Source organism: Nomia melanderi, chromosome 2, assembly GCF_051020985.1.
Source record: "Nomia melanderi isolate GNS246 chromosome 2, iyNomMela1, whole genome shotgun sequence".
In the NCBI taxonomy this organism is placed as follows: Eukaryota; Metazoa; Arthropoda; class Insecta; order Hymenoptera; family Halictidae; genus Nomia; species Nomia melanderi.
In genome coordinates this window covers 2,303,092-2,323,764 of record NC_135000.1, presented here as the reverse complement: position 1 = coordinate 2,323,764, position 20,673 = coordinate 2,303,092, and the positions used below count along the sequence as shown (strand labels likewise).

At 31.7% G+C, this 20,673-nt stretch overlaps 2 protein-coding genes across 11 annotated transcripts in view; one reads left to right on the top strand and one right to left on the bottom strand.

Annotated features, from left to right (window-relative positions):
• The window catches only part of Pdfr (Pigment-dispersing factor receptor), a 94,547-nt gene extending 78,964 nt beyond the window's left edge, over window positions 1-15,583 (top strand). Inside the window, exons 12-14 of one of the 8 annotated variants that reach the window (XR_012998047.1) lie at window positions 1,108-1,222; window positions 7,963-8,142; window positions 11,321-15,583. Coding sequence is in view for 5 of the 8 variants with exons in the window: in XM_031974197.2 (XP_031830057.1) it covers window positions 1,108-1,222; window positions 7,963-8,056; window positions 11,321-11,333 (222 nt within the window). In the remaining 3 variants the exon portion in view is untranslated. Of the gene's footprint in view, window positions 1-1,107; window positions 1,223-7,467; window positions 7,721-7,962; window positions 8,147-11,315 lie in introns of those variants that run through there. The other 7 variants (XR_004234796.2, XR_012998046.1, XM_031974197.2 and 4 more) reach the window with 7 other exon arrangements.
• Window positions 15,584-15,587: 4 nt separating this feature from the next.
• Window positions 15,588-20,002, bottom strand: myd (stromal cell derived factor mayday). 3 transcript variants are annotated; one of them, XM_031974203.2, is made up of 5 exons: window positions 19,037-20,002; window positions 18,426-18,888; window positions 17,718-17,981; window positions 17,426-17,607; window positions 15,588-17,307 (listed from the first exon to the last, which is right to left on the bottom strand). In XM_031974203.2, the coding sequence occupies exons 2-5, from the start codon at window positions 18,886-18,888 to the stop codon at window positions 17,131-17,133; spliced, it is 1,086 nt and encodes a 361-aa protein (XP_031830063.1). In that variant the 5' UTR covers window positions 19,037-20,002; the 3' UTR covers window positions 15,588-17,130. The 3 variants fall into 3 exon arrangements, with proteins under 3 accessions (XP_031830063.1, XP_031830064.1, XP_031830062.1); XM_031974204.2 differs by having other exon boundaries at window positions 19,116-20,002; XM_031974202.2 differs by having other exon boundaries at window positions 19,100-20,001.
• Between the last annotated feature and the right edge of the window lie 671 nt (window positions 20,003-20,673).

Sequence of the window (20,673 nt, the reverse complement as noted above, 5' to 3'; positions counted from 1 at the left end):
AAATATAGAAAATATGAAACTAATTAATAGTCTATTACTATCTATCAATATTCCATGGATGAAATTGAAGCTTAGTATTATTTATATACAAATGACTATATTGGAAAATTTTCATTCAAAGAAAAATAGATTTAGTAGCAAAATAAAAAGCAATTTTAATTAGAAACTAATAAATCATCATTGTTTATTGATATTGAAATATCATTCAGACTGTACTTTCAAGGAACATGAAAAAATTCTGTACAAATTCCAACGGTCTATATTTTGCAAGTGGAATGGAATGTTGGTACTGTTTGTACACAAGAAGCTTTGAATTAGTACTCACGAGACGTTCAGCGCGTATGAAACAGTGCGTACAGGTCGAAAAACAAACGTAGGGAGAGAAATTAGTATTAGATGCCTCGCTCAGTTCCAATCTGTTCGTTGAACCGTTCATATCGGTCCGATATGTTCATTTGAACGTGACATGCTAGTTGGGTCTGATATTAAAGCTCATCTAACGCAGCGGTTCTCAACTTACTCTAATCATTAACCCTTTGCACGCCGAATTTTTGTTGTATTTTTTCCTTAATAACTCTGTATTATTACATTTTATTTGAAGTACATTTTAAAAAATAGATAGTTTGTAAGGAGCAGTGTAAAATATTCTTGTTACTAATAATATTGAAAATAACATACTAATATAATCTAGTTTACAAATGTCTTGATAAAGAAGCACACTTATGAATAAAACTAATGTCGAGTCACACTCGACATAGAAGGCACAAACGGGTTAACATTTTCGTAATGCAAAATTTTTATTTCCTTTTTATCAAATAATAATTTTGAGTATTTATTGAAACAAATTCTAATAACTTTAATCGATATATTACTAAGTTGAGAACCACTGTCCTAACCTATACTCGAAAGAGTGTAAACGATGTTAAAGAGCCTGTCAAGGGTTTATTAATGGTCATTATTTTTTAAATAGATTTTAAAAGGTTTAAAATAAATTTGAAGAAAAGTTGTGAATATTGAAATTTAGTGGAATGTGGCGTGTGTTAATGGAAATATGCGAAGAGATTAAAAGTGATCTTGTCGAGTGTGAGTAAAGTGATTTCCTCGCAGGTGAGACTGGCCCTGGACAAAACCATTTCTGTTTACTTATCCTTGAGAGGAACTGACCTGCAAGCGAGAAGGCAGTCGACCTTCAGTGGCTGTCAACCACAACGGATTGCGTCAGGTCAGTGACGAAATTATTCAACCGTGTATCGATAAAAGAATAAAACTGATTTTAATCCATTCTCATTTTGAGAATTTCATACGACTGTTCAGGACATCTGGCTACTGTCTCTTCACAAAGAGAGATTCAATAATTTAAATATTCCAATAATTTTATAAATACTTCAAGAACTGTTCGTAAACAATTTTTTAATAACTCATATGTACTAACAGTGACAAGCGTTCTAAGACTGTTCATACAGAATTATTTAATAACTCAATAGTTCTTAAGTATTAAATTATAAATTATTTTAAATTATTGTTTAAATAATCTAATAATTACCCACATCCCAGAATTAATTATACAGAATCATTTAATGACTTAATAACTCCCAGCTATTAAAGTATAAAATATTTCAAATTATTAATTACATAATCGAATAATCGCTAACATTCTAAAACTGTTCATCAAAGATTATTTAATGATAAAGATATTTCAGTAATTATAAATGTTTCAAAATTGTTCGCGAGAAATTATTTAACAAGCCGCACGTACATTCTAATAATTATAAATATTCTGAAAATGTCAATCAAAAATTAATAACAATTTCGATTGTATCACGTATGGTCGACGCTTCGCTTTGATCGACACGGGTTATAACAATTTCTACCTTCCATTCCAGAAGTGGGAAATTCTACAAATCTAAAACAATTGCCCACCCTTTTTCCTCGAACAAATTAAATTCCTCAGAAATGTTTCGATATATCGCTCTTCTATGCACTTACAAAAAAATTTCTTTTTGATTTTATTAGTACTAAAGGAAGTCTCATATATCTTTAGTATTGTGTAAAAATTTTATCAACTTTAGATCAAAATTTACCGAAATATCAATTTTTGTTTATAATCGTGCATCTTTGTTTTACACTCTTTCTATCTAAAATTTTAACTTAAAATTATTTTCTCAATTTAATCGTTTTTTCTCAATTGAACTTTGAAGATTTCCTATAATTAAATTTATAATCGTTATTGGAAAAGTCGACAAGTCAATTCAGAACATACGACTAAACTTGGGAAATAATTTGAAGTAAAAATTTCAAACTCTGTCTTTTCACACTTTCAGTAGGAATCGTGTTAAAATTGTCTGGCATTCCTCGAATATGTATGAAAATTTCCCCTGGCACTCGAAAGGTGAGTCTCATTCACCATTTGATTTGATGTAACAAAATTATAAAATTTTATATACAATATTAAATATTATATAATGAATACGTGAAATGTTGAAACAAAATAACTTTCTTATTAATTTATGTGTGTTTTCTCATTATTTAATTTCAAGGAATGTCATGTATGTGTCATCGGAAAATGTTGAATACGTCTATATAGTACAAAACTTTCGAGTGCAAAGGGTTAACTCATCAGGGACTTTCGAACGATGCGCGCGATCCGCTACGAAATTTCTCATTAAAACGTATTAAATTTTAATTGCAATTAAACTGGTGAGCAGAGTCCACGTGACCAAAGCATTAGGGACAATCGATGAACTACAGGAGTGTATTTCTTTTTTCGTTTTTAATTTTAGTTCGCGTTTACGAAGATCGATGGAACTTGCGACATTAACAGGTTCAGTGCCATCAAAAAATTGGGTTATACTTTATTCTCAAAGTTTGTTGGTGATATAAGTTATATTCCGCAAGTTTATGATTTTTATATATATATATTTTTATATTTATGTACTAAATAACAAATAAATAACAAAATAAGTAATAGAAAATAATAAAATAAGAGATAGGACCGAAATAATGAAATAAGAAATAGGAACGAAATAATAAAATAAGAAATAGGAACGAAATAATAAAATAAGGAATAGGAACGAAATCATAAAATAAGAAGTAGGAACGAAATCATAAAATAAGAAGTAGGAACGAAATCATAAAATAAGAAGTAGGAACGAAATAATAAAATAAGAAATAGTAACGAAATAATCGGAAGGAAAAGGAAAAAGTGTTCAGAATACAAAGGGCTAATAAAAAGTTGCGCGTTGTTGCCTCAGCGAGAGCGTAGCTTTATAGGTCAGACACTCCCTGAACCGTGTTCCGAGCTATTAGCCGGCGCTGCGCGGGCCAAGTTTGCCTCCGCTGCGCAACGTGTTTGGTAATTCACCGAGGAACCGCACAGAAGCAAATACGCGAACGTTGTGGGACGACCGCCGGTGGCGGTGTCGATTAAATTTCATTACAAAAATACACGGTGTTGTTCGAACGAAACTCTGCTGCACCTATGAGACAACATCGTCAGGAGGTAATTGGGCTCTAACGAGGTAACCCGGCGAAATTGACGGAGGCAGTTTTGATGAGACTTTCCTGGAAAGCAGTATTTAGGAAAATGAATCAACCTGCGACGAGAAAAATTAATTAAAATCGCGTTGTTCTTTGATTTGTGATTTAACACTAAAACTACCGAGTTAACACTAGGTTTACGGGCATTTATTGTACAGTTTATTCTATTGTTCCTGAGGAAGTAGATATTCGTTCATTGAGATTTTAGAAATTGTAGATGTAGAAATAGACAATCAGGATTCATATTCGTGTCATTGGATCAACGAAAACCGATTGAAACATTTACCAAATAATGTTTATAAAATTCAATCTGCGTCAAATTAACGCGTTCCGTAAACCTAGTGTTAAACTGATTTTTTATCATTTCTTTGTGAGAGCCACAAGATAGAAGTTGTTGAAATTGCAGTTTGCTTATGTATCAATTTAGGTATTACTAAATCAGTTCTGTTAATGATTTCTCGAACAAGTATCTTTAACTTTTCAATAATTATAAAAAGAAACTGGGAGTTCTAGTGTTAACGTCGTGAAAATTGTTGAGGCCTTACTGTATATAATCGAATTATTTGATTGATAAAATCGTAATCTGCAATTATGAATCTTATTCGGTAATTTGCAGGGTATCAGATAGAATTGTAAAGTTTACTTTTACCCTGTGATTTATTTCTCAACTACTATCGATACAACTATTTTATCACTAATAATTTATTAGGAAGAAGAAGAATTTTTACGCTTATTCTATGTCTACGTTTACTCCAGAGGTTAATGATTGAGATAAATGGAAAGTAATATTTAATTTATATTTAAAAAGGGTAAGTAATACTTTGATTTTTGAAATTCACTTGAAAATCTTTGTCACGAGTCTGACATGATATTGTAGGTCAAGGGGTTAATAAAACGTCAAACGCTACTAACAAAACGCTAATAACGCTAATAACAAATTTCTATTAATTCATTTCTCTGGCTACAAATGAAGTTTTCCTAGTATCTAATCGCATCTCCAGATTCTTTATGAAAAGAACATAATTCTACCGTGCTGAATTTCTTTCATTTCAATAATCTTCATTATTTACAATAATTTTCAGCTTTTTAATCAAAATCAGTGATAAAAAAAGAAATAAGTATCACACATTATTTTAGCAACTGCTTCTCACCAAAGGTCATAATAATCACAGGAACACGAGACGATTGAACGTGAAAAATGAAGAAAAATGGTCGGGTCGTATTGGTCCGGAAGAAGTAATTCCTACAATCGCGAAACTAAAACGATATTTCATTGATGAACGCTCTCGACGTCTCGGCAACACAAGAAACACTAAACGCTCGTCTATATTGGTCCCGGATAGTACCTTTGCCATTTCAAACCGAACCACGTTCGTCGAATTATTAACCTTTTATTGCATGAATTTTTAAAAGCAGTTCAAAGAAATGTATGCTTGTTATTCTATTCACCCCCTTATTGCATGAATTTTTACGAAAAATTAAAACAAAAATATGTGTCTGTAATTTTATTTAACTCTTTACGGTTGAATGTCGTCGTAATGGAAATTTCGATCTCTCATGTTTGAAACCGAAAATTGTGAATGAATAATTTCATTATTCAAATAATTGATACGTGGTTTTAAAGATTTCAATAAATAATTCAAGTTTTTATGGAAAGAGTTGTTAAAGGTCTGACAAATTCTCGTTCACGAAGGGTTAAATATTGGCGTGGTAATGAAGTAAATGAGGAAACATTAGCAAATAATGTTATTCATCGCATTTTGTGATTGTTAATATGGAACACCACAATATTTCGAAAAATAAATAGTTTAATTTGTCAGTTACCTTGAGAAACATTTCGTTAGTAACAGAATATAATTGTATTAATAGTTGGACATCAATTAAAAATTTGTTATTGAGTATGGAGCATTACTGTGTTTGGCAGTACGTTGAATTTTCTGAAAGACAAGTTATACAATCAAATGTCTTAACATAGATAGACCAAACAATTTCATTTTTTCATGATTTATCATTGAACATGTTTGTTTTTCACTATTCGAAATCAATTTGCTGCAATTCAATGTAATGATTTGATATTATATTTTTTACAGTTTGTGTATTCTGCTCCATGAAATCGTGTAGCGTTCAACGTGTTAACACTAACCATACCGGGAACCGATCAAATGATTTAAAATTCTGCGTTTTCTTTTGTTCATTGATTTTTATATCAATTCCTATATTGTCCAATTAATTGGTTTTTCAATTTTCATCCTTTTGTTTCTGTTCCCACTAAGAAAAATGTATCATCTAATTTGTTTATCTCCATTTTCTAGCCAGTTATTTGACTAATTACAACAAGAAAAGTGCCGGAACGGTTAATGTTAAGGTCCCACGTAAAAACTACCGCGTATATAGTGTTCGAATTTACGACGTAAAAATGTCGCGTAAATCTAGAGTAGAGTGTCTACCAAATCAAGAGAAATATTTATTCGGTACAGATTAAGTTTCTCTTCTGGAAACGAATGCGACAGAAGGTTAAGTTGTTAATGTAACCTCGTAATCGAATCCGTTTCACGGTCCGCCGGCGCCGGATCCTCGGTAGAATTTTCGTTGCGGCAAATTATTTTTAAAACAAGGTCGTCAAATATACCGGTTGAAGGGTTGTCGCGATGTAGCCGAGCTCGGCCCGCGGTTCAATCAAATTAATGAAAGCCGGCGAGAGCGCGCCCTGAGGAGCTCTCCAAGTCCGGAAAAGCGGTGACTGGGCTGGATTTTCTTCAGAGGTGAATCGATTCCGTACGCAATTTAGGAATCAAAGTGAGCCGGCCGACAGAAACTTTCGAAGCAGCTCGGGGACTCGAGTTCTTTCGACGATCGACGACCTGTGTCCCACTTACGGTGATCGGGAATTACTTTTTTGTTTAAATATTTGTTTATTTATACGGTTATACCTGTAGATAAATAATCCTTCTGAGACATTTTTCTTTTGACGATTTGTTTAACCCCTTGCCCTGCGATACCGTGTCGGACTCGCGGTGAAGATTTCAAACAGAATTTAACAAACATAAATATTATTCAATTTGTTTGAAGGAAAATTACATATTATTCCTCTGTGATCAATGATTATACCTTAGAGTACACGTTGACAGAATAAAACTGGAATTTTCTGTTAGTTTAAATAAATAGTTAATAACAAAGTAGTTAGATCGATCACAGTTCAGAAAGAAATCATAGGGCAAAGGGTTAATTATTTGGTTTTACAGATATGTCTTTTCGTAAATGATCTTTGATAATATTTTATTTATTTTATTATTTGTTTGTTTATATGTACGCTTATACTGTTTGATAACTATTGTTTTTTGATACTTTTGTTTTAACAATTTATTTGACTATCTATTTGTATAGTTATATGTTTTCACAAATGATTTTTGATAGTTTGTTTGGTAATTTAACTATTTGTTAGTTTATATATACCTTTTGGTAAATAGTTTTGTTTGATAATTTACTTAACAGTTTATTCATTTACACTGCTACACCCTTTGGTAAATAATCTTTTCGATAATTTTCTTTTAACAATTTAGCTATATTTTTTAATAACTTTTTTGGTGATTTAACTATTTATTTATTTATTTATAACTTTATACATTTTGATAATTTTTGTATAATTATTTTATTTGGTTATACTTTTTGACAAAGAGTACGAAAGAAGAGGAAAATAAAATAAAAGAAGTAATATAAAAAATACAAGGAAATAAGATAAGTTATATACAATATGGATTTTGGTTCACCTATATCTTATTTATTAAAAAAAAATAGTTTCTATATTTACGTAAAAGAAATACTCGATAATAAATAACACCTGCAAACAAAAATCTATTCGAAATTTTAATGATTACCATTCTAATAATTTACTTATATAACACAAGTCAAACTAAAACATTCTCCATTCAGAATAACCCACCAAACACACCATCCGAATTATTCCCTCCTAAAACACCCTGTATAACTACGCAAACTCACAGGAAACTCTCACGAAAACCAAGGAAACAATCTGCAACGCAACACCCACAAAATTCCCGTTTGCAAAATTCAAATGAAAGCTCCAGTTCTCTCGCGGATTCTCCAAAGAAACTTACAGAAACGTTGAAAGCCCAGTTTTTTCCCACGGAACAGGATCCAGATCGTAGAAACTTAAGTCGCGAACAAGATGAAACCTGAGAAAGGCAAACATAAAAAGAAACTAATAAAAAGTAAAAGCACCAAAATAAACTAAAAGAACAGCAAAGCGAAAGGACAGGAATAAAATCGAAAGAACGGAAATAATATAAAAGAATTACAAAGCAAAGCAACAGAAATAAAGAAGCCAATAACGAGACGCGCGAATTGACCGGAAACCCGACGACGGACGAATGACGGAGAGACTGTAATGATTGTTGATACGCGCAGTGATCGAGATGGAGGAGGAGGAGATGAGATCCAGCGGTTGGATAAGACTGTGCTGTCGTGGTGGGAACACTCCACCGCCGGACCGACCTGCCGAGTGAGTAATGATCGGGGAAAGCTCGCCAATCCGCGTTTAGGTCATTACCAGCATCGACGGTCGATCCTCCTCGCAAGATCATACCAGTAGGTAAACACGCGGGACAAGTGCGAGCAGTGCATGAACCGTTGCATCGCTTCCATCCCCTATTCCAGCGATTTCCAAACCGGGAGAAGACAGTAGGGAAAATTAGACTAAAAACTATCGTCAGTTGCTGGGAACCTGGCACTCGTGGCGTAATGTTTACGAATATTAAAATATTTAATCAATGTAATATATATAAATTTCACCAAATTTTTCTTATTTAACCCTCTGTAGGCCCATGTAACTTTGAAGTCACATATCAGTATAGTGACATCTTGTTGATTTATTTCATTTTGCACTCAAAGTGGTGAATAAAATTAAGTAATCAGTTAACCCTCTATGGGCCGAATTTTTGTTCATGATTATAACAAAATCTATGCAGTACAAAATTAATAAATATCCACATTTGAACACAAATTAACCATGCATTCAATACTTTCAATAATTTCATCGAACGAATATGTTTTATAACTTTCAAGTTATAATGACATTAAACTTTCACGCCTGAGTGTATGAAAGTTTAAGTTAACTGATTACTTAATTTTATTCGCCACTTTGAGTACAGAATGAAATAAATAAGTACAGAATGAAAGTTTAACGTCACTGTAACTTGAAAGTTACAAAATATATTCGTTTGATGAAATTATTAGAACTATTGAATACATTGTTAATTCGTATTCATGAACAAAAATTCAGCATATAGCGGGTTAATTGATATATATATCTCACGGTTTTAATCGCTCTGCCAAATGAATTAGCTTGTATACCGTTAATTGCTGGGAACCTGGCACTCATGAATGTTTACGAATATTTTTAAAATATTTAATCAATGTAATGTATATATGAATTTCACCAAGTTTCTCTTCTTTAATTGATATATATATCTTACGGTTTTAATCGCTCTGGCAAACGAATTGGCTTGTATACCGTCAGTTGCTGGGAACCTGGCACTCATGACGTAATGTTTACGAATATTATTAAAATATTTAATCAATGTAATATATGTAAACTATTGAACACTGGAAAATCCTGTGAATCCTCGAATAGATCTCTGAGAATTAGTTTGAAATTTTAGAAATCTCTTAAATTATTATGTTGAGTGTAATAAATAATTTGTTTTTTATTATATGTGTAACTCGGGTTTCAAGAATTGCAAGAAATTTTTTAAATTGTTAAATTAATAATTTGGTGTTTCGAGAAATATCTTAGATTTTTATGATTAAATATAATTAATTTGTTTTTCAAACGTTTTTTAAGTAATTGTATAATATTTTAGATTCTTGAGAATTGTTTAAGTTATTTTAATTTCGGTTACTTCGGCTTTTGAACTTTTTCTTAGTAATTGTGCGGTTCTATAAATTCTCGGTAATTGCTTGGATTATTTTATAATTGTTTAGACACACCAGAAAATTCTTAACATTTTTTTCCAATCGATTTGGTTGTTAGGAATTTGTTAAGTGAATATATTTCTTTGGATTCTCAGAAATTATTTAGTTCTTTTATAATTCATCAGACTTTAAAAAATCTTTTAAATCTTTCTGTAACTTTAACTTTTACGAAGCACTTGTGTACTTTTCCTTGTGTAATTGCTTTCTTGATAATTGCTCGATATATTTCATAATTTATTGGTCTCTCAGAAATTCTTCAAGTTATTTAATAGTCCATTAAACTTTTAAAAACCTCTTCGCTTCAACAATTTTATTCCTCACTGGATTCACAGGCATTCCTTAAATTATCCACTATTTCGTTGGAATTTCCTTAACTTTCCTTGAACCGTACAATATTCACGTGAACTTTCAAGAAGCCTTCTAAATTTCTTATGATCCTTTGGAATTTTTGGCTTTTTATCATTTTTCTCGAATTCGTTGCAGTTTTATCTACTCCTCAAAACTTTCTATGAATCCACTGAATTCTTTATAGTTGTAGTGCTTCCCCCTCGTCCATTGAACATTTTCATATTTCCTTTGAACTATTTTTATTGAATTAATTAGAAAATGCTTCGACCATCATCTAAATTACTATCTTCTCGTCTTAAAGTGTTGAAAATATTATTACCATTAATTTTTGCTCCCAGTATTTTCAATGTACTTCCTCTGTATCAATGTATTATATCTCTTATCTTATAAACTTCATCTATTAGCCATCAGAGGCCAACAAACTTCAACTTCCACTTGAAGAACCACTTTATATGTCTTCTGACATCAGTGTACACCCTTTTGTGTCTTAAGGGGATCTTGTGACCTACAGTCGTCTTTTTAGAGGAATCTTCGGAATAAAAAATAAGAAATTTTAAATAATAATCGGTTAATTATATTTAATTATTCTTAACTGAAAATATAATGGAGTTAATAAACGTGCACACTTGAACTTGTTTATTTCTATGTATCTTTAATGTTACATGTATATTTTTGGAATGCCATATTATTCTTTGTTTTCTATGGAGTTACAGAAAATTCTTTCAATCGTTTAAGAAAAGAATTGTGAAGATTATTATTTTATTATTCTGTTGTAACTGTAATTATAATATTCTATAAAATTATACCTTCTATTATTACTTTCTTATTTTATTGCTTGTTGTTCTTTATTACTATAGTAACAAAGATTGTACATTCTAAATCATTATTCTATTATTTTATCATTTAATGTTACTCTATAATAACAAAGATTATACATTCTAAATCATTATTCTATTATTTTATCATTTATTGTTACTCTATAATAACAAAGATTATACATTCTAAATAACTATTCTACTATTTTATTATTTATTATTATTCTACAATAATAAAAATCATATATTTTAAATAATTATTTTATTATTCTATTATTCTATTACTCTGTTATTCTGTTATTCTGTTATTCTATTATTTATTATTACTTTACAGTAACAAAAACCACATATTCCAAATCATTACTCTATTATTCTTTTACTTACCGTTACTCTACAACAATAAAGATAATATCTTCCAAATTATTATCAAACTATCTCATTATTCATTATTGCTATAAAATAACAATCATTATTATCCTAGTATTTTTAGTTACACTCTAACAAGACGCAGCAAGTCCCCTTGAACAACAAGAAAATATTTCTCCCGTTGTCGCAAAGAAAATTCGCTTTCTGTGTAACGCAAACATGACTGCTCGCAGGGATCATCTTCACCTCACGTTTCAGAACAGCAGTCTGACGTAGCATCCCCACATCCCCCCGACGACTTCCTCAAAGCACGGAAACCTGGCCAGCTCGCCTCGCCAAGGGAAAGATGATCACTTGGAGGACATCGAGCCGGAGGGACAATGAATCAAGTGCACAGTCCGAAACCAGATCATCGTTAGCATGTCTATCTGTAGACCCATCTTCGAGCTGAGAGTGTTCGAGCGCTTAAACTTGTCCTTAGTCGATCAGGAAATTAATAATGTTGAGTTCGCATTACCACATTGTACGCGAGTCACGTGAAAATACTAAAATATTAAATAATATTTTTGTTTATTATTACATAATATTATACATTATTATATATTATGTATTATTATTATATAAGAAAATAGTAAATATTAAATATTTAAATACTAACATTTTATGTAAAAATATCTAAATTAAATGTTATTAACATTTTACGTTGGAAGTAAAGATTTGATTCTATTCACGTGTGATTGGCAGTACTTCTGTTTGCAATAAAATCTTAGGAACATACATTGAGTAACCAGTAGCTTGGCTGAATGTAATTGATATCAGTTGAAACGAGTAAAACAACTCACGTACAATGTGTCAAATTAATTGGGACTCGATGTGCGTAAGAAATTCTTTTCGAATTACTAGAATCGCTTAATTTAGATATTTTAATAATTAATAAATGAAAATAGGTGATGGTTTTCTAAGATGAGGGACAAGTTTGACGAAAATCAAATGTTTCCAATGGAATTGGGAACTTTTCAACCCTCGGAGATCTGTGTTGAATCAAGTTTAACCCACACGCATTTTACTTTTGTTATGTTACCATTTGCGTGATTCATTAACTTGCATTAATTGATATTTTAAATTCTAAATTTGGTTATTGAAGGTATATAAATGAACTGAAGAATACGAATGAATTAAACAAAATATAAATAAGTAGCTTTTATGTTGTACATTGTATTATTATATATATTAATTATTGTCAATTGCTACAAAGAAATGTAAATAGAAATATATTTTTGTTAACAATTAACAATTATGGTCGCATTAGAATTTATATTTATTGTAAGATAGAGTTCTCCAGAACATGCTTCTAAATTGAGCCAGCACCGTACACCGAGGGTTAAAGGAAATAATAATTCTTTTATGGAGAGTCTGAGAAAATGAAAGGTGGCATTACAGTTAGACAATACTGCATATCAATACCTCCGTTTAGTTAAAGAATCGTTTGTCAAATGAATTTTGTATCAAAGACTTGAGATTTCTTTGGTATTTGTAAATTATAAATTTTCTATGTGTCGAGATATTAAGAGATTAATGAGAAGATAGACGATGGAAGATAATTTTACTGGTTTAAAGTGGTTTAAGGATCTTTGAACTCGAGGAAAATCGATGCTAAGGACTCGAATTCAGGAAGGAGACGCTTAGTGTCGGCCTTCAGTCATTGAACGATTACCCGGTGATAATGAGGCACGACTAGTGAAGGACAAAACGCTTAAAGTCCTCGTTCAAGTTCAGTTTCTAATAGCGTGACGTGTTTCTAGTGAAATGGAACCGAGAATCGTCCACTGAATCACAGAGTCAATTACTTATATTTGCGTGAAATTAATTTAAATAGAAATTACCATTAATTTTTAGATTTCCTGGAAGTTTGAACTCGTTTGGAATTGTTTGAAGTGATTAACATTTTTCCTATTTAAATAGTCAGTTGATCGTGAATATTTTTGAAAGTGTAAAATATAATTTCTCAGTATTATAATATTATAACTTTAAAATGTCATAATACTCCAATTTTGCAATATTATAATATTACGATTTTGTAATGGTATAATATTATAATTTAAAACTTCATTCATTTGAATTCGACTAAAATATTATATAAATACAGTTGACTTTTTCACACTGCTGACTCTATGATCTTTTGTGTACATTGAACGCCAAAGGCAGAGAAAAATGGACATGTCCAGATAACGAAAAGGGAAAATCGTGTATATTTATGGGAAAAGTGTGAACATACCTCACTCCGACATTTTTTAACCGAGTCGAGGCGATCTGTTTCTAATATATTAAGTGGATGTGTGCATTTGCTGTTTATATGCTTTCATGAATCTCTGTAATCAGTGCTTGCGAAGCTATTGTAAGATATCGTAACGAATTTCTAGTAATTAGTCAGTGGAGGCAGTCTCCTTAAAGAAAACTTCAAACATTTCGATTCCCAAATAGGAATTTATTTCATTAAAATTTTTCATGAAGTAAATTTTTCTATGTCAGATAAAGAGAGCGAGAGAGAGAGAAAGGGAGAAAATGTGCGTGTAATTGTATAATAAGAAAAACCAGAGTGTATCTTGCAAATCTTGTGCAGATTCCGTAATATTTTCCACTTTGAAATGAAAGTTCGAATATCTTGAAAACGAGGGTGAAGAGTGGATACTTTTCTTCGAGGAAAGAGGAATTTTTACTTATATGGGTCACGAAAGTTTCAAGTGTTTTATCCAAAGTTTTCTTTTTCTCCAAAATTCAACACTTTTGCATCATGGGAGAACGAGAAAAGCTTTTAGAAAGTGCTGGTACATTAAAATGATCATCTGAAAATCGAGTAAAGTATTTCAACCCTTTACCTTCTGATTTCTTCTACAAATACACTTGCCAAGACCATTTCATTATTAATAATTTCCTAAGAAACAAAAAAGAATTCTATTTCTGTTTCATATCTACATTCACTGCAAAGTTAAATAATTAACAATAAAGACTAATGTTTAATTTTAACTCAATTAAACATAACAATCAGATTTGAATGCAAAATTCAATTTTGATAAATAAGAATCACAAAACTCAGGTGAAAACAGTATTTTTTCGTTGAATTATTTTTTAGGTAGGATTGTATTGATTAAGTACTAGGTCATTGACGACGAAATAACATTTTCAGTAACAATCTAAATTGTTTCAAAGTTTGTTTCGTATTTTCTTTTGAACATTTGTATGATTTACGAATATAAAAAGGAGAATAAAATATAAAACGGATCCACATTCTAATAATTTATTAGTATTTAAATTAATTAACTACTTTTTGAAATTTTCGTCGTTATATTATAAGGCGAAGGGTTAAAGCTCTATTATTTTAAAGACAAGACTGCCCAATGAAATTTTCATAGGGAAAAATTGCGTGGCAAGGGAAAAAGGAGAACGAGACATTCTTCGATCAAACAGTTGGTCTCATTGTTTGAAATCCACTCGAGCACCCGCGTGTTGGACTGCCTCCGCGTATTCGATGTGAATCGAAGCTTTAATTCTGAAGTGCCGGAATGGCACGTACCGAATCGTGTCAGAATTTACGCGAAGTACCTGGAACATTTCTCTGCGTCTGGCAAGCAAGTGATCGAACATACGGCCTAAATTATTTTTCGAATAAAAAATTCCATCTGACGTGAATACCATAAATATAGTATAACACACAATGTAAACTAAATGTTCTTTATTTTAGAGAATTTCGAACCTTGCATTCAATTTAAATAATTAACAAAAGTATTAAGAAGAAGTGTACTTTACTCTTGTTGAAAAATTTGGTTTCAAAAACTGTATCAAATATGAATTATTTAGTAATTCAATTATCAGATTCGGTGATTCAATTATCATAATTGGTAATTTAATAATCATATTTTATAATTCAATAACGAGGCTTGGTAATTGAAATTTTTTTAAAACTGAAATTTGCATAGGAAAATTATTTTATACATTACCTCTTTACTTTTTTTACGCAGGATTATAAAATATGAATTGTTCAAATTTTACAGTGAATTGTCTGTTTGGGCTTGTTCTTTAACCACTTGCTTGTCGAAGAAAACAAAATGTGTGTTTTTTTATCGTGAAAGCGACACTTCGTAAATTTTGGACTGGACTTTAGAGTATTGAATACAGTCACGTCGTCTGTTTGTAAGCTTTGTTAAGAGCCGAAGATAATTAGGCTTAAGACTAACCAATTAGCGGACGCGTCATTGCTTAAGTGACTTTGTAGCTGAGCGTTTTTTTAAGATGCAAATAAATAATCGTGACAACGATTGCGGTTCCAGGAGTCGATCCTTTAATAATTTTATTGTCTTTTTCAATAATATTATTTTATTTACTTATTTTATTCTTAAAAATATTTGAAAGCTAAGCGTTTTTAATGTTTTTTATTATTAATATTATATAGTAATTAATATTTAAAGTACTTATTTATTTATTTATTATATGCTCTGAAAGGAAAAGAAAATAATTTATTGTACCCACAAAAGTTTTTTTTATTGCGACAGTGAACTATACAAGAACGTGTTACAGCATATAAATATCTTCAAAAAAATAGTAATAAAATCTTCTTTACAAATTCCATTTTATACAATGTTCAAACAACGTAACATTTAATATTCATATAATCTATGAGCATGTATACTCAAACGAAACTTTATTACTACTTAATTAAATCATAAAAGTAACTTTGTTACTGCTACGAATGCAAGCTTTGCATGAACATTGAAATTAACATTTAAATGAACTCATGTTGCTGCGTTTTCTTTTTATAGTTATAGTATTTCACACAGACTCGACGATTGGGCGGATTCAAGTATGTAATTCCTACACTCCCACTTCTTCTATAGAAAAAAATAATGAGAATATAAAATTATATTATTCTATAAAGTTCTAGATAAATATTCTAGCTCATAGTAATTATTTCAGTCTCGGCCTTTATAAAAGGATTTGGTTCCCCATAAATGTTTCACCCATCATCAAGATACTTGTTGATAATTGCTAATTAATATAGGGAAAATTCAATTTTTCTGTTTTAATTTAATCAAATGATGAAACTGAATTTTATACTAACAATATGGACGTGTTGTAATTTACGCTCTGCATACATAATATAAATTTATACACCTAATATAAAAACTTATTTGTAATTTCAACATATTTTGATATATATTTTGCTGTTAACAAATAATTATTTCCTACGAAAAGTACTTCATAATAGTTAACGAATTAAGTAAATTCTATGTTCCCTGAAAATTTAAGTATACAAGGTAACTTTGCACTGTTTCAACTTAACATATTTATTAGTTTGATAAAAAAGAATTGCATAGAGAAACGGCCTATGCATTTGTTAACAAGTTTAGCTCGATTCTATCCATATCAGGCAAAGAAATAATACTCTGTGTCATGAAGACTATCACAGATATGTTTTAAAAGACCTTAGAGTGTTTAATATGATTTAAACATTCACAATTATGTAGAGAAAATCAGTATGAACACTTCGCTCTCGGAGAATGGTGTAATCGTTTAGTAAAATTGTATTTTAAATGTTAGAAAGAATGAATGATAATTAATAAGAAATATTGTGACATTCATGTTGCTACAACATTATTAAAAATAGCTGTATTAGTCTCAATGAAATTCTCATACATCATTCTTACATGCTATAAAAGAGTTGCCCAATTCCTTTCCACATTGATGAGTATACAAGTGAAAAAAGTGTCCTCCAAAATGCAAAAAAGACAGTTTGCAAAAAAATAGAGTTCGTGCTACTAAAATAGACACTGTAGAAAAGATAGTGATTCTGTGGAAATATATGTTTCTCCTCAACTACACAGCTTTACAAAAATTCCATCAGGAGAAGAGCATGTTTAAAGTAAATCTCAATAGAGATCAATCACCTATCAAGTCACTAACTATTGCTAATGAATATTGTCTGGTTTTAATAGTGATATAAAGATTTAATAGAAATTTGATTCTCAGACTTCCATTTTCAGTTATTCTCAGATCCTTTGTTTTCACTGCAGCAGATTTATTAAAATTCATCATGGAAACTCCCTTCGGTGTCCACCATTTTGCTACCCAGGAACAATTCCATTTTGTTCAAGATTTCAGAAATGTTCAGTTTCCCATCCATGTTTGTGTCCGATAGACTTATCAAATGTTGGGCTTCTTGTATAGCGTGCCTTGGATTTCTTGGATCTATGTACATCTGGGAAGAAACATACAGAAAAATACAAATTATACAAGTCAATTTAATAAACATATTATTATAAATGTAGATTATTTTATACAGAAATCTAAATCTTATTCTGATAATAGTTTCTTACCAGGAGCTCAGTTCTATCAGCTTTTCCATCTTTATTCTTATCTATCAAATGTCTGAACTCCTGCTTTCTGTCCTCGCCTCCACTAACAGTCTCATGTTTATCTTCCCTTAAATCAAGTCCCATTCCTTCAGCAGGCAAATCCGAGAATTCATCTTCAGTCAGCTCTTCATCTCCATCACGGTCTAGGAAGAGAAATAGAGGTTAGGAATTCAGTTAAGTATTATTTTTACAAAGGAAAAGGAAAGGAAACAATTTCTATTAAATATAGCTGATAGATGAAAGACTTTCTTACCGAATTTCTCAAATAAGTCTTCCACCATTTGAAGAAGAGCCCTGTGACTGCTTTCAGGATGTGTAAAAGCAAGAAACTCGTCCAGGGCCAGCCTGTCCGGATCGTTTCTAGCTGCTTCCGCCCATCTGGCTCTGTCTCTCATAATGTTTTCCTTCAACGTTCGTGACAGGTCGCTGTGCTTCTTGTCATGTGAATTGACATAACTCTCTAGATACCCGTGGGACCTGAGAAAGTACGCGTGATACTCTTCCCACGACACCTCACCTGCCACATAGAAATTTGCAATTGAAAACTTTATACTTTTACTTTGATACAAATCAACTTGAAACAAATACCAAAGATTTCCTAATGACCTAACATATCTGCTATTAGAATCTCTAATCTTATGCAATTACTTAAATTCCTGAATTGCGTACCATAAAAGAACATAACGAAACATAAACATGCTCTCTCACTTAACAGAAGACTTATTCTTGAGCAATCACTTTTATCAAATTTTCTTTATCCTAAACAACTTATATTTAGTTAGAAAACATAAGCTCCATTTAATTATGAAACAACTTATTATACTTTATATTCTGTACATAGTCTTCATCAGTGTTTGCTACCTTCTTAAGTCTTCCTTGCATTTCACTTGTTTCAAAGATAAGTCTACCTAACTCTGATTAAGATCAAATTTGGTACTTCCAATTAATCAATAAGATTTACCATTTCTTGGGTTATTATCGATAGCAGTGAAGAGACCAACATTCTCCCTCATAGCACGACTGATGTGCTCTGTAATTTTTGTGTGAATCCACTTAGCCAGTTCTTGGATGTCCAACAGCTGATTCTGATCGATGTCTGCCTTCTTAAAGATGTTCTCGAGTAACGTTCTTGGGTTCTCCCTGTTCTCTGCCTCCTCCACCTCCTTAATGTTCTGTTCATCCCTTCCTTCGAATGTCAGGGCATTGTCAGGTTCCCTTTGGCTGGCAGTCACTGCTTCCAGCTCAACGAACAAATTCTCTATCAATGATCCCTCGTTGTCCTTGTCCGTGGACAAACTCTTTAACGGAACATTTCGGTTATACTTCGCAAAAAGGAGGCTCAGGTAAATGACCAGGGGCACCAGGATAGTCCACCGGAAAATCCGGATGCAACGTAGATTGGAATTGCAGGTGATTCTGTGCATCTGTGAGGAATTTCAGTTCTCGGTAACGCATATTCATAGAAAGTCCCACAAGAGATAGAATTTCCAGTAGAAATACAAAAGAAGTTACGTTCAAGAGATGAAGCGTTGAAAAGGAAAGTTTATTTAAAATTATCGAGTAAATATTTACCACTAGAATTACCAGATATGTCACAATAACTTATTTCGTATTTCTTCCTGTAGAGCTACTCACAAAATGAGAAAGGTACATTTCATCGAATCCGCTGAACACATTGATCGTTAAGTAGACCAGACCTGACAATCAGTCTGCAGGCTGTGTACCCTATCCTTTTCCCTCCATTTACTGTAAACACTAAATTAACTGAACGAACTCCTGTAAAAAGGTTGCAACGAGTCCATTGTCCCAACAGTGCACATGAATCACACTGTCAATCACTTTTCTCACTGAGGGCACTGCACGTATTTGGAGAATCTTGCTTGGTTCACCATTGACAACTGTTTCAAGTGATCACTGTCCCTCTGTGCCCGAAGTTTGATCATGTTTGAGCCTGTTTGAGCAAGAAGAAGCTAAATGCTGAAGTGACAGCAGTGAAACAATGGCGAAGTTGATGATGATTACACTGCAGACTCGTCTAAGAGCCTGAACCTCTACTCTCTGATGAGAAATAACCGGGATAGGCGGAGAGAGACATTGTTCGCACGTTGCCTGGCGAAACGTTAACGGCGTATTGATCCACTTTCACTGTCGTGGCCTTTCTCTCCGTGGCTCTCTCTGTTCCGCTCCCGGCCCACCCTGGCTCTCCTCCTTTCACTCCGGCTTCCACCTCCGCCGCTGTCTTCAACATTGCTGGGAACTTCGAGTTTGTCACTTGGAATAGGACTTGTACCGTTGTTTGTTTAGCGTTCCGCGTTTGCGCAGCGATCACTTGGCTGTCGGTGATTAATTGTCTTTTGTCAATGGGAAGCTTCTAAATGTAACGCGTTTGAAATTGGAGTTCCTACCTTATAATACTAAAACTTGTCAGTTCTTGAAAGAATTTTTTTTTTCATTTTTAGATTACAAATCTTTAAAATAAATGTAAGTATATATGGATTAATTTGCAGAGACTAAGATTAACTGTTTCTTCTCAATGTTGAAGTTGTTTAAATATTAAATTTGAAATGAAATGAAAATTTCATCAGATTTTGTTATTTTAATTTACAATATCAAGGACAGTGGTGTATGTTATGGATCTACAAAATCTACACTGTAAAGATAGAAATAAAGGAACGAGAAAACTAACAGGTGTATTAAGAAGAATTTTTAATACTTTATCTATAGTTACTCTATTTATAACAAAGGAAGAGGCACATCAAAGAAAATGTAGAAAGTGTATTGTAATAGAACTGAAAAATGGAAAGAAATAAGGGAATTACTTATTACCACTAAATTTTTATATTATGGGGAACAATATTTTTAAAATACTGCGTGCAATAAAAATTATATATTTTTTTAAATAGTTCCTCTTATATTCTCTTGTTCCAGTGTTTATATATCTTATACGATGTTTCTCATTCATAAACAAATCTTTTCTGTCTACAAAATCAAAATAAATTATTACTATCATTCACAGAATCTTTAATATTTTAACACGTTGTCCCCCAACTCCATCGAATTATTATAGTTCACTAAATTAAACGATAATTATTCGAAAACATTTCTATATTATAAACAATGCCACCTAATACGGTGGCATTCAGCTAGATGAACGCGCAGTAATAATAATTCAATTCAATCAAATGTTCTGATATTATGTTTTTTCCATT